Source organism: Arabidopsis thaliana, chromosome 4 (genome assembly GCF_000001735.4).
Source record: "Arabidopsis thaliana chromosome 4, partial sequence".
NCBI classification, from domain to species: Eukaryota; Viridiplantae; Streptophyta; class Magnoliopsida; order Brassicales; family Brassicaceae; genus Arabidopsis; species Arabidopsis thaliana.
The window spans coordinates 13,442,407-13,454,636 of NC_003075.7; the positions used below are offsets into that span (position 1 = coordinate 13,442,407).

At 36.5% G+C, this 12,230-nt stretch overlaps 3 protein-coding genes and 2 non-coding genes across 6 annotated transcripts; 4 read left to right on the forward strand and 1 right to left on the reverse strand.

Moving 5' to 3' along the window:
• The first annotated feature begins 2,390 nt into the window (after positions 1-2,390).
• AT4G26650 (RNA-binding (RRM/RBD/RNP motifs) family protein) lies at positions 2,391-5,806 on the forward strand. Of its 2 annotated transcripts, NM_118799.4 has the most exons (5): positions 2,391-2,861; positions 3,043-3,157; positions 3,331-3,567; positions 3,971-5,075; positions 5,173-5,806. In NM_118799.4, the coding sequence occupies exons 2-5, from the start codon at positions 3,146-3,148 to the stop codon at positions 5,184-5,186; spliced, it is 1,368 nt and encodes a 455-aa protein (NP_567753.1). In that variant the 5' UTR covers positions 2,391-2,861; positions 3,043-3,145; the 3' UTR covers positions 5,187-5,806. The 2 variants fall into 2 exon arrangements, with proteins under 2 accessions (NP_567753.1, NP_001031725.1); NM_001036648.1 differs by lacking the exon at positions 3,043-3,157 and having other exon boundaries at positions 2,532-2,861.
• A 386-nt stretch (positions 5,807-6,192) lies between these two features.
• AT4G26660 (kinesin-like protein) lies at positions 6,193-9,610 on the forward strand. The gene is made up of 6 exons (NM_118800.5): positions 6,193-6,605; positions 6,729-6,899; positions 7,018-7,875; positions 7,974-8,060; positions 8,268-9,035; positions 9,130-9,610. Exons 1-6 carry the CDS (start codon positions 6,348-6,350, stop codon positions 9,406-9,408), a joined length of 2,421 nt encoding a protein of 806 aa, NP_194396.1. The 5' UTR covers positions 6,193-6,347; the 3' UTR covers positions 9,409-9,610.
• Positions 9,611-9,710: 100 nt separating this feature from the next.
• AT4G26670 (Mitochondrial import inner membrane translocase subunit Tim17/Tim22/Tim23 family protein) lies at positions 9,711-11,733 on the forward strand. The gene is made up of 5 exons (NM_118801.4): positions 9,711-10,052; positions 10,442-10,506; positions 10,587-10,659; positions 10,761-10,814; positions 10,935-11,733. Exons 1-5 carry the CDS (start codon positions 9,851-9,853, stop codon positions 11,171-11,173), a joined length of 633 nt encoding a protein of 210 aa, NP_567754.1. The 5' UTR covers positions 9,711-9,850; the 3' UTR covers positions 11,174-11,733.
• On the reverse strand, positions 11,613-12,044 carry AT4G07705. Its single transcript, NR_144095.1, has 2 exons — positions 11,966-12,044; positions 11,613-11,757 (listed from the first exon to the last, which is right to left on the reverse strand). It is a non-coding gene; the product is annotated as an uncharacterized misc_RNA (transcript).
• Positions 12,045-12,150: 106 nt separating this feature from the next.
• On the forward strand, positions 12,151-12,223 carry AT4G26675. Its single transcript has one exon. It is a non-coding gene; the product is annotated as a tRNA-Ala (tRNA).
• Positions 12,224-12,230: the final 7 nt, after the last annotated feature.

Sequence of the window (12,230 nt, forward strand, 5' to 3'; positions counted from 1 at the left end):
GAAAATATATCATAACTATTCAAAAATATGTGACTAGTGAAGATTTTAGATAGTAATTTTTTCTTGGTGCAACACTCATATCATATACATAGTCTTGTCATTTTTACATATTAAATTTAATGTCTAGATTAACAGAAGAAATAAGGAAAAACTCGATAACTGTTTTTTTTTGGTAATTAAAAAACTCTAAGAAAATCTAGAAACGGAAAAGTTTGCATGAAAATTTCCAAAGTTCAAAAAGGTGTTGTCCCCTTCACATAACCACACCATCATCATAATTTTGATCAAACATTTGACCAAGAAAAAGGGGTGGTTTCACTATTTTAGTTTGGTGTACTTAAGATTTTGAATTATTTAAAGTTCACGATATATTGGCATATACCTCGAAGAATGGTGATCTTGTACTCAAGTGCTGGAGGAGACCTTTAATTTTTAGGAGTGAAATTCTCTTCAATTTGCAATTTTCTATTTGATCACGTTGAAGATTTCAAAAACATTTTTTAATCCAATTTTGTATGTTTGAAATTAGTCAGGAATTCGGCATATGATTAACTGCTTATACACAAGTATTCTGAAATAAACTAAGATGTTTTGGAAAAAAAAAAAAAAAAAAAAAAAGTATTTTAAACTCATATTACATTTTTTTTCTTCGCAAACTAGTATTACCTTCTTACTAGAACAAGTAAACAACTATGGGATCAATGAGGTCATCGAATGCCAAATATGAATTCTATTATTGGCCGTCTACAAATTAATTAATGGATATAATGCAACCCTTGGATACTCATAAACATCATTATGCCCAAAAAGAACATTAGAGGTAGACTTTTTCCTCTACACAAGAGAAGCTCAGCTGTCTACAGATCCTATCTTCTCCTTCTCATAATTTTATAGAAAACTATAGTATATAGATAAAAACTATATTGTTTTAGGCGTCATATATAAGAAATATGCCCACGCAAGAGAGGATAAAAAAAACACCACACAACAGAATATTTTCCCTTATAGGTAAAGGTAAAATGTCAATGGAACATAATATTAAAATGATTAAATTTGATGCAAAAATATTATTTTGTATATTTTCATGTAGGGCATATGATTCTATCTTTGTGATATAAAAAGATAGCATCGAGTACCCAGTTTTAAAATTATGTCAACGTAGGCATATCACAAGTGAAAAACAAAACGTAGACAAATCAAAATATTAAAAATGTAAAGGTCTTATCATAAGTAGAATGTGAATTTGTTAATAGAAAATATGAAAAAGTCGTTAATAACATAAATGTGTATAATATGTATCGTGGGTTCGTATATTAGATAGAAGACAAGTCACCTACGAACAAGAAAATGTACTATGTAGTAATCTTGGAATATTAATGTAATTTCTCTCTAACGCTCAATTAATATATAACGTTGTCACTTGACTCACTTTATCTCTTAACCATTCATTTTCTGGTGTTTTGTGTACCGAATAACATACTGATTAATTATTATGTATCCGTCCACTTGTTCGTGATTTTGTAAGGTAAAGTCCAAACATTTTGTAAATAGTCTGAAAAGACCAAAAAAATTCTAAAACATAACGCTAAGTAATTCACCTAACTTAAATTATATGAGACACTAATAATTTCGGAAACTTTGATGACGATTTTAGCTCAAACATTATGTAACTATTTTCTAATGTTTGTCCCAGTGATTATGATGATATGAATATATGATAATTTTTAGATATTTAAATTATTTCAATACTTTTGTAGATAGTGATTGAATACATTATACCTTACCTAATTAGAAATTAACTCATTCATTCACCTATAGTTTTTACAAACACATTACTGGTTTACAAACTCATATTATTATACGCTGATGACATTTATATAAATCATTAAACTACAATGTATGTTCTAAAAATCTTCCAATTTTAAAGTAAATAGTATAAAATTAAATATATGCATAAAGTTTAAACTTAGTTTGTTTCCAAAGCAAGGAATAATGTGCAGGGATTCAGAACTTTGGAAATTCTTGTGAGTTTTTTTAAAATTATAAGAACTTTGGAAATTAAACTTTAGAAGAAAATCTTCATACAATCATAAATTCAGCTACAATTGAAAAGTTGTAGAAGAACAAAAATAGACAATGAAATTAGTGTTTCTTCAAATAAAATGGAACATTTTCTTTTGATGATATTAATTAGCCTTTAGAAAAGTTGTGATACTCATAAATTGAATTACTCATTTTTTCTAGAGACTCCATAAATTGAATTTAATCTCATAAGAAATGTAAAATCTATTTTTCAATTGTTTTTATCACAAATAAATTATTGGTTAGAAAGTGAATTATTGAGATGAATATATATATATTTGTGGGAAAAAATAAAATTTAAAAATAAAAAGGAGCTATCATCTTCCATCATCTGTCTTTAGGGCCTCCCTCTAAGTCTAACAACCCTAAAATAAAAGATTCTAACACCAAAAGAGAGAAGCAAATCTCAAATTCTTCCCCTATTATTATATGTGACTGTTGTTGTTTTTCTCTCTTTTACCATCTTTGGCCTGAAGAAAAAAAAAAGGAATCCTTCTTAATGGATTTGGTAAATCAATTAAGAAAGCATTACACAAAATAAAAAAGGAAAGTTTTTTAATAAGCTTCATTGAGAGAGAGATATAGAGAGAGAAAAGAGAGAGAGGCCATATTTTGATAAGAGAAGAAGAACCCTTATAGAGAAAGAGAAAGAGAGAGACAGAGAGAGTGGATGGATGTCTTATAGAATGAACAAAACATCCTCTGTTTCTCTTGTCCTTGTCCCTTTTTCCAGATCTTAAGGTTTTCCACATTTTATCATCTGGGTCCTCTCCTTAATGGTGAATTCTCCATCTTTACAAGTTTGATGTTTTTGTTCATCAAATCTGGCGTTTTTTTTTCTCTTCTAATATATATTGTCTCTGCTCATTTTCCGTTTCTCTTCCCATTGATTGTTCTGTTTCATTTCTGTTTTTTTTTTTTCAATAGTTTTGATTGGATGCTTTGATGATCCATTGTCAGATTTGAAGACACTCAATTCCTATTTGATCGGGGACTAGAATTTGGATTCTGTTTCAGACAAAAGTAGATTTCCCTGTCTCTTTCCCGTTTGATTTTCAATAAGATGAATCCGGAGGTAAAACATTGAACAATTCTTCATAAATCTCAGAACTTTGAGCTTTTTTGAATCTTAAAACACGATCGAAGTAAAAAATCGAATTGTTAGATGAAATGGGCAATCGTCATTTTCGCAAATCTGATCCGTATTTGTGAGATCGGATTCATTGGATCGACTTTGGGGTTTTGCAGGAGCAAAAGATGGAATCTGCATCGGATCTGGGCAAGCTCTTCATTGGCGGGATTTCATGGGACACAGATGAAGAACGACTGCAAGAGTATTTTGGCAAGTATGGAGATTTGGTTGAAGCTGTGATCATGAGAGACCGTACTACCGGACGTGCCCGTGGCTTTGGGTTTATCGTTTTTGCAGATCCTTCTGTTGCCGAGAGAGTCATCATGGACAAACACATCATTGATGGCCGCACGGTTAGTATTCTTGGATCCATTGCTTGACAATTCATCTAATTATCAGTCTTGAGTAATCGAGTGTTCTAAAGTCTCGATCTTTCTGTAATGATTCTGTCTTAGAGGTCTTATTGGTCTCGCTGCTCGTTAATGAGCAACGGATTGTTCTATAATCTCGATCTTTCTGTATTCATGCTCTCTTAGAGATCTGTTTGGTGTCATCCATTAATGAGTTTTAAGCAGCAACGTTTAGATCTTTCTGTAATCATGCTCTTTTCGAAATCTTCTGTTGTCATTAGCTTCTGGATTTGCTGTTACTGTTATAACTTGTGAGAATGTGTTGTTGCTTTGTGTTGAAGTGGCAATGTTAGTGTTAGATCAATGAGAAAAGAATGAAAGATCTTTTTTTATTTCTTTGTTGCAGGTCGAGGCGAAGAAAGCTGTCCCGCGGGATGATCAGCAAGTGCTAAAACGACACGCCAGTCCAATGCACCTTATCTCACCTAGCCATGGTGGTAATGGTGGTGGAGCACGGACAAAGAAGATCTTTGTTGGAGGTTTACCGTCTAGCATTACTGAGGCCGAGTTCAAGAACTACTTTGATCAGTTTGGTACAATTGCTGATGTTGTGGTAATGTATGATCATAATACACAGAGGCCAAGAGGCTTTGGCTTCATCACTTTTGATTCCGAAGAGTCTGTTGATATGGTTCTCCACAAGACCTTTCATGAGCTAAACGGAAAAATGGTTGAGGTTAAAAGAGCAGTGCCAAAGGAGCTCTCCTCGACTACTCCTAACCGAAGCCCACTTATTGGGTATGGTAACAACTATGGAGTAGTCCCTAATAGGTCTTCTGCTAATAGCTACTTCAATAGTTTTCCTCCTGGTTATAATAATAATAATCTAGGCTCTGCTGGCCGGTTTAGTCCTATTGGTAGCGGTAGAAATGCTTTCTCTAGCTTCGGGCTCGGATTGAATCAAGAACTGAATTTGAATTCAAACTTTGATGGAAACACTCTTGGGTATAGCCGGATCCCTGGCAACCAATACTTCAACAGTGCTTCACCAAACCGTTACAACTCTCCAATTGGGTACAACAGAGGAGACTCTGCTTACAACCCGAGCAACAGAGACTTGTGGGGAAACAGAAGCGATTCCTCTGGTCCAGGTTGGAACTTGGGAGTTTCGGTTGGTAACAACAGAGGAAACTGGGGACTTTCTTCTGTGGTGAGCGATAACAATGGCTATGGAAGAAGCTATGGGGCTGGTTCTGGACTTTCGGGGTTATCATTCGCGGGTAATACAAACGGTTTTGATGGCTCTATAGGGGAATTGTATAGAGGCAGCTCAGTTTATAGCGACTCAACATGGCAGCAGTCAATGCCTCATCATCAGTCTTCTAATGAGTTAGACGGCTTGTCTCGCTCTTATGGCTTTGGTATTGACAATGTAGGCTCAGACCCATCAGCCAATGCCTCAGAAGGATACTCCGGAAACTACAATGTCGGAAATAGACAAACACATAGAGGTACACTCATCGATGTCAAACTTTTTTCCTTTTGCATCTCATCTGCTACATTTATTTTTGCCTGTTGAAAAGTAATTAGATTGATTAACGTTTTCAGGTATTGAAGCATAGAAAGAAATCGACGAAGAGAAGTGAGAATTGTAGATCAAGAAGAACAGCCATTTCCGTTGCAGAGTTTGAAGAGTTGTTATTTCGATATCAAGTAGAGAAAGAAACCAACTTTCTTCATCACAGTGAGTTTCTTGTTTTGTTTTTTTCGTCGTTAGCATCACAAACACAAAAAAGAGAAGTTTATTTTTACTTTAAAAATTCTTACATAAGATAAGATCAGATTGGTAGCTGCAAAGATACAACATGGATGATAAAAAAAGATTTGGTTTCGTCTCCATAGCAATAACCAGAGATCGTTGATTCTCGATCACTATTCTTTAGGTTTCTCTCCTTCTTCTTCCATGATTTCTTGATGTTGTGTGCTCTGTTTGTAACTCTAATTGTTAAAATTTTTTATGTTACAGATTTTTTTTTTCTTTTGGTTTTTAAACTTTGGATTCGAATTGTTCATGGGAACTTTTGGATTTTTCTATTAGCGTGAGAGAAAACACATTGTGCAAAAGGCTCCAAAATGATTATTTTGTTACATTTCATACTTTTTACCTTTGGGTTTCTTTTCTCTTCTGCTTACAGTATAATCTATTTATTAAGTACATGTGGTTAATTCATGATTTTAAGGTAAAAAAGTAAACAAGCTTATCTTCCAAATTGGATTTGTTTCCAAGAAGACATTGGGGTTGTTACCAAGAATTTGAGAAAGCCTGAATTATTGGATCCTTTGACTAAACCAAGACACATTTGGGTCCAGGAAGTGACAATCACATTCACACAAATAATTAACCAATCTTAAACCATGGGACATTGTGATTAAGAGCTACAACATCAGTTGAACTTGAACATTATGAGACTACATCTTGAGCATTAGCACTAGCATTGGAAGTTAATGGGCTTCAGGCCCACTAAGTAAGTTTTCAGCCTAAGCAATATCTTCAATAATGATTTTTTATTTATTTAGGATATTTACTTTTAAAAATGTAAAAACAAAAAGACAATAAAAGTTTGTTGACAAAAGAAAAAAAGGTTCAAAAGTCCCAACGGTCGAATCGAAATTCAGACAGTTCAAAAAGCCGCTCTCCATCTCCTTCTCTCTTACAGAACATAATCAGATCTCTCTTGCTCTCTCACCCTCACTCTCACTCTCACTCTCATTGTCTGAAAACCATGAAGTCTCCGGCGATATTAAGCGAGAACAGGTTCCTAGGCAGCATTACAAGTTCTTCCATCCGAAATCTGCTTCCAAAATCTATCTCAGGGAAGCAGAAACCAATCATCCAAAACCCAGATACTAAGATTCCCAGATCCAACGACGAGAACGCGATTCCTGTAGATCCAAACCAAAAGGCTAGCGATCATCACACCGCTCTTCAGTTCACGAAGCAATCTGACTCAAAGGATGGTAATTTCGGAGAGCCAATTAAGGTACTTCCATAACTCAAAAACCTTCTAAATTTGCTTTGTAGTTGCTTAAGCTTGTATGATCAGTTATAGTATCAGAGTGGATTTCCACTAATTACAGAGAGATCCTTTGGAAACTTTTAACAGGACAATAAAATGGGACAAAGCACTTTTGCTGAAGACAAGCGCAGTCTTCTGGATTCACCATTAAAGGTTGAATCAAGGAGTATACTTTCTAGAAGAACCAATTCAGTGCCTAGTGAAATTAAAGAGGAAGATGACGACGACTCATTGGGTGATCAGATTCGTGAACTAAAGGTCTTGTTTTTTGTTACTGTCATATAGCTGCAAATATCATCTGTTACATATTTGATGTGAGTTTGTTGTATATACTGACATTTGAGGAATCAATGTTTTGTAATTTGGTTGGTTACAGGAAGAGCTCATAAGAACAAAGTCGGATGGGTACAACAAAGCTGATGCAAGTAAGAGTGGACACTTTGCACGTGACAGTTTAAGTCAATTGAGAGTCAGTATCAACAAATCTTTACTCATGTCGTGTCCAAAAAGAGATGAATCTGAGGGAAAAGAGGTGATCGTGGATGGTGAAGATGTGCTGGAATTGAATAAACATATTGAGAAGCTTCACGGTTCTTATGATTCTGTTCACTCCTCATTTGCAAGTGCTTCATGCTATGAAGCCGACTCGATGAGTGGAGATGATGAGGATGTCTGCTCAGAAGACTTGGAGAAACCAATGCATGGAAACCATAAAGATGTTGACTTTGTAGATAATGATCCAAGCCAGCTCGACAATGTTGAATTCGATACAACGGGTAGTGGCATTTCAATCAGATCACAGCTTCCTAGTTGCGTTCTAGAAGAGCCAATTTTCTCAGAATCTCCAAAGTTTAAGAATGTTCAGAAGAGTGTAGCTGCATCGACAAAGTTTTCAGCAAATCCTAGGAATGTGTCTGAAAGCTCCAACATTGGAGACATGAAAGTCAATCAGATTAGCCCGTGTATGTCAAAGAAGGTTTCAGGTCCTACAGATTCTCTAGCTGCTAGTCTTCAGAGAGGGCTGCAAATTATAGACTATCACCAAGGGAGCTCACTATCAAAAAGTTCATCTGTTTCCTTCTCTTTTGGCCATATGGCATTGAAACCTTGCGCAGAAGGTGAGAATCTTAATGCTTCAGTCCAATCTTTTAGAAAAGATAAAGCTTCAGAAGGTGGATTGTCGTCGATTCTCCTATGTCTTTCATGTAGAAAGAAAGTTGACCAAGAAGCTGAAGTATGTCCACAAAACCTGAGATATTTGCCTACTTTCTCTATAGCTTTAATTTTGGTAATTCTGTTTCGTTACTTATCTTATAATCTCTTCTATATCAGGTAACAGAAGAAGCTGGTTCAAACGAAAAACATCTCAAGAACATGTGTATGGAGCAAGCAGCTAAAATTGAGGAGCTAACTCTCCTGGTAAAAACCTTGTAAACTTTAAAGAATATTAGTGTTATAAAACCTTGAATCAGATTTTCAAAAATTAGTTTTGATAATTCTTAACTTAGACCAATATACAACATAGCTGTGGAAGAGCCTGTGAAGTTACCAGTTGAGTTTCATTGACGATATTTGACAAGAATGGCAATCTAAATTGAATAAACTGTGTTGTGGCCTTGTTTGCAGCTTAGGAAATCAGATGATGGAGAAGATGGAACAGAGTTCATCAAAGAAACATATGAGACGAAACAAATTAGTGAAGAGTTTGGAAAAACAAACTTTGAGGTAAGTGAAAAGGAAGCTCTTCTCAAGGAGATTGCAGACCTAAAGAGCAAGCTGCAGCCTACTAAGTCCACAGACAATCTGAGATCCTCGTTACTACTACGATCCATTCAAATGCGCAAAAGCATTGATGTTAGCAGGAATGGTGAGAACAGTGATGATCTAGCGAAAGAAAGGGAGATGTGGACAGAAATGGAGAGTGAGTGGATATCCTTAACAGATGATCTCAGAATGGATATCGATAACCATCGCAGTCGAGCTGAGAATCTAGAGTTTGAGCTCAAGCAAGAGAAGCTAGCCACTGAAGAGTTGAATGACGCGCTCACTAGAGCTGTGCTTGGCCACAGTAGATTCATAGAGCAGTACACAGAGCTGCAGGAGACGTACAATGAACTTGGGGAGAAGCACAGTGTGATGATGGCTGGAATAACAGATGTAAAGAAAGCAGCATCCAAGGCCGCTATGAACGGCCGCCATGGAAAGCGTTTTGCCAAAGCCTTTTCAGATGAGCTTTCTGCCATCAGAGCTGAGAAAGAGAAAGAAAGAGAGCTCTTGAAGAAGGAGAACAAGAACCTAAGAACTCAGCTGCGAGATACAGCTGAAGCAGTCCAAGCTGCTGGTGAACTACTTGTCAGACTTAGAGAATCTGAACAGGCCTTACAAGTCTCTGAGGTAAACTAAGCTCATTCATAAGATCATAACACTCTCATGTGGAAAATCTTGGTTTCATTAAATGGCTAAACTTGAACTCAAACCATCATTGCAGGAACGATTCAGCGTGGTGGAAGAAGAGAAAGAGAGGCTGAAGAAGCAAATGGAGCAACTAAAGAGCAAACACAAGACAGAAATAGGGACAATGAAGCAATACTTAGCAGAGAGTAAATTACCAGGATCTGCATTGTTGCAGCCATGGTACAAAGATGAGGAAGATGAAATAGAACAAGTATCAGAACATGAAACCGGAGCTGTCAGTTTCGATGACTACGAGGATGATCAGGCTTGGAGAGCAGAGTTTGGAGCTACATATCAAGACCACCATTACTAGTCTTTGTTTCAGACAAACGACCCTTCTCGGGTCATTTACTATGATCCTCCTTAGTACTTTTGTACTGTTATCTTTCATTTTGTTGTTCTATTGTATCTGCCATTATTGAACCGCTAAAAAGATTTGTAACGGTTGGAAACATTTTTACATGTATTGATTGATTCATCTTTTCCTGAATTCCAGTGAAATTCCCAGAAGAACAGAAATCTAACTGAAACCGCAAGAACTTACTGTAAGCCCAATTCTGTTAATGATAATGTTAAATGGGCTATAAAATGAGCCCCGTCATCAGCCGCTGAAGTGAAACGCATCGTTTAGTATCGTCGTCTTCTGGGGAAAATATCTTTTTTTTTAAACACTATCAATTCGACTGGAAAAAGGATATTTCCAGATTAGGTAGAGAGAGAGCAAAAGTACTTTCATTCAGACTTCAGTTTAAGCTATGGCGGCGAACGATTCTTCAAATGCTATTGACATCGACGGGAATCTCGACTCCGATTCGAATCTTAACACTGACGGTGACGAAGCGACCGATAATGATTCCTCGAAGGCATTGGTTACTATCCCTGCTCCAGCCGTTTGTCTTTTCCGGTTCGCCGGAGATGCTGCTGGTGGCGCCGTTATGGGCTCTATCTTCGGATATGGTGCTCTTCTTCTTTCTATTTTGTTTCTTCTATTGCTTGGTTTTATCTGCTATTGCTTTACTCTCTGATAGTGAATTGAGAATTACTGGCAAACAATTGAGTTTGTACTCTTTTCTTCATTTAAGTTGATTTCAAAACATGTTTCGTGGATAAGGGTTTGAGAAATCATAGTTGTTTTAGCAGACTAGCCTTTTGAGTTATTTTCAGGAGTAATCTAGATTTAGGGGATTCAACATTCCTCAAGTTTGGTTATGTTTTGCTCCTGGAAGCTATAGAATTGAATTAGCTTAGTTTTCATTAAAGAGCGTCAATGTGATAAGATTGGCTACTGATTTGATTACGATGATGGAATTGTGAAATATTATCTCACTATATAAGTTGGGATTCAGGTTCAGGATTGTTCAAGAAGAAAGGCTTCAAAGGATCATTTGCAGATGCAGGGCAGTCTGCTAAGGTACCCCTCATCTTTATGCTATAGCATATATATGCTTATTGTTCCAAGAAACTGAGTAATTTGCTAATTTTTTGTTCAAGACTTTTGCTGTTTTATCTGGAGTCCACAGTTTGGTTGTTTGCCTTCTGAAGCAAATCCGAGGCAAAGATGACGGTGAGACTCTTCAGATTGCTTCCTTCTTGTGTAAATGATTAGTTTTTACATGAACTTGTAATCTCTCTCCTACTTATATTGCTTTTGTTCTTTTTTTACAGCCATTAATGTTGGAGTAGCAGGGTGTTGCACTGGTCTTGCTCTTAGTTTCCCTGGTAATCCAAATCCATTATGCTCATTCTGATTTCTACTTTGGCGTTATGTATCATATCAAAGATGCAATCATCACAGAGAGGAGAGCTAATAGATTCTTTCTTATATGGCCTTTTTTACAGGTGCTCCACAGGCTCTTCTACAGAGTTGTCTCACGTTTGGGGCATTCTCTTTTATTCTTGAGGGACTCAACAAAAGACAAACAGCTTTGGCACACTCGGTCTCGTTGAGACACCAAACCGGACTGTTCCAAGATCATCATCGTGCTTTACCACTCTCTCTTGCTCTCCCGATCCCTGAAGAAATCAAAGGAGCCTTTTCTTCTTTCTGCAAGTCCTTAGCTAAACCAAGGAAGTTCTAATCTCGTCTTATTATTCTCCCTTTCTTGTGTCTTAGGCTCTCTCTATGTAGATGTAAAATTTTCCCGCTTTTGTTGTACTTTGTGAGACATGTTTTGTGAAAGGCTTTTTGCAAGAGCCAATTTGAAGAGAAAAAGAGTTGTGTACTTTTTGCTTTATTGAATACGATCTTTACTTTAGACTTTACTACTTCAAATCAATTACATTTGTATATCACGTTCTTAATTTCGCTCCGAAAAGGTAAGACAATGATCACAATTCTCCAATGATATTAGGACCAAAACTTTGTATCTGAAACCAGTTACAGTAATTTCTTATGACATTGTTTCTTTAAGGAATCTCAATGTAAATCTGAAATCACTTGCCTTGTTTCTGCCTGAGGCGTTCTTTGACAAAATCATTACGGGCTTTAGTACGAGCTTGCTGAGGAGCAACGTTGAGATACGAAAAATGGATTCCAATGGCGAAAAGAGCAGCCCCTGAGGCAAAAAATGCCACCGTCATTGCCAGTTTTCTTTGTGAAGATGGATAGCAAAACGACATCCTCAAAGCTATCAACTCTTCGTTTGCTACAAATTCAAGGTTTCTGTGTTCAATAAAACAAGATGTAATCACACGGAAACGAAACAACTAGGAAGAGAGACGAGACACAAGGGTGAAAGAGGAGAAACTTTCTAAGACACATTTCATCGAACAGTTTGTGTGCTTGTCTATTTTTCTTAAAACCTCAAATTCAGTTGCTATAAATTGCACGCTTATTGAAACGAGTTATGTAGTAATGAGAAAAACTGTACCTGTTTTTTTTAAAGTTTTAACCATAAGAGGGGAAGTCCCGAGTTTCAGCGGCAAAAGACACGTACGGCACAGTACGAGGATTCATAGATCTTCAGACAGCAGTTAATTAACTACCTTCGATGATGTTCCGACAAATTTGGCAAAGACACGCTTTGTAGTAAAACGAATCAGTATGCATCACAATGGGGATGTAGCTCAGATGGTAGAGCGCTCGCTTAGCATGCGAGAGGCACGGGGATCGATACCCCGCATCTCCATATTTTA

Bases quoted from the DNA above. Each gene is read 5' to 3' on its own strand.
- AT4G26670 (NM_118801.4), top strand. From the start codon at position 9,851: ATGGCGGCGAACGATTCTTCAAATGCTATTGACATCGACGGGAATCTC. The intron at 10,053-10,441 runs GTGCTCTTCTTC...GTTGGGATTCAG, and splicing joins GGGCTCTATCTTCGGATATG to GTTCAGGATTGTTCAAGAAG. The intron at 10,660-10,760 runs GTGAGACTCTTC...CTTTTTTTACAG, and splicing joins AATCCGAGGCAAAGATGACG to CCATTAATGTTGGAGTAGCA.
- AT4G26650 (NM_118799.4), top strand. The intron at 3,568-3,970 runs GTTAGTATTCTT...TCTTTGTTGCAG, and splicing joins ACATCATTGATGGCCGCACG to GTCGAGGCGAAGAAAGCTGT.
- AT4G26660 (NM_118800.5), top strand. From the start codon at position 6,348: ATGAAGTCTCCGGCGATATTAAGCGAGAACAGGTTCCTAGGCAGCATT. The intron at 7,876-7,973 runs GTATGTCCACAA...CTTCTATATCAG, and splicing joins AAGTTGACCAAGAAGCTGAA to GTAACAGAAGAAGCTGGTTC. The intron at 9,036-9,129 runs GTAAACTAAGCT...CCATCATTGCAG, and splicing joins AGGCCTTACAAGTCTCTGAG to GAACGATTCAGCGTGGTGGA.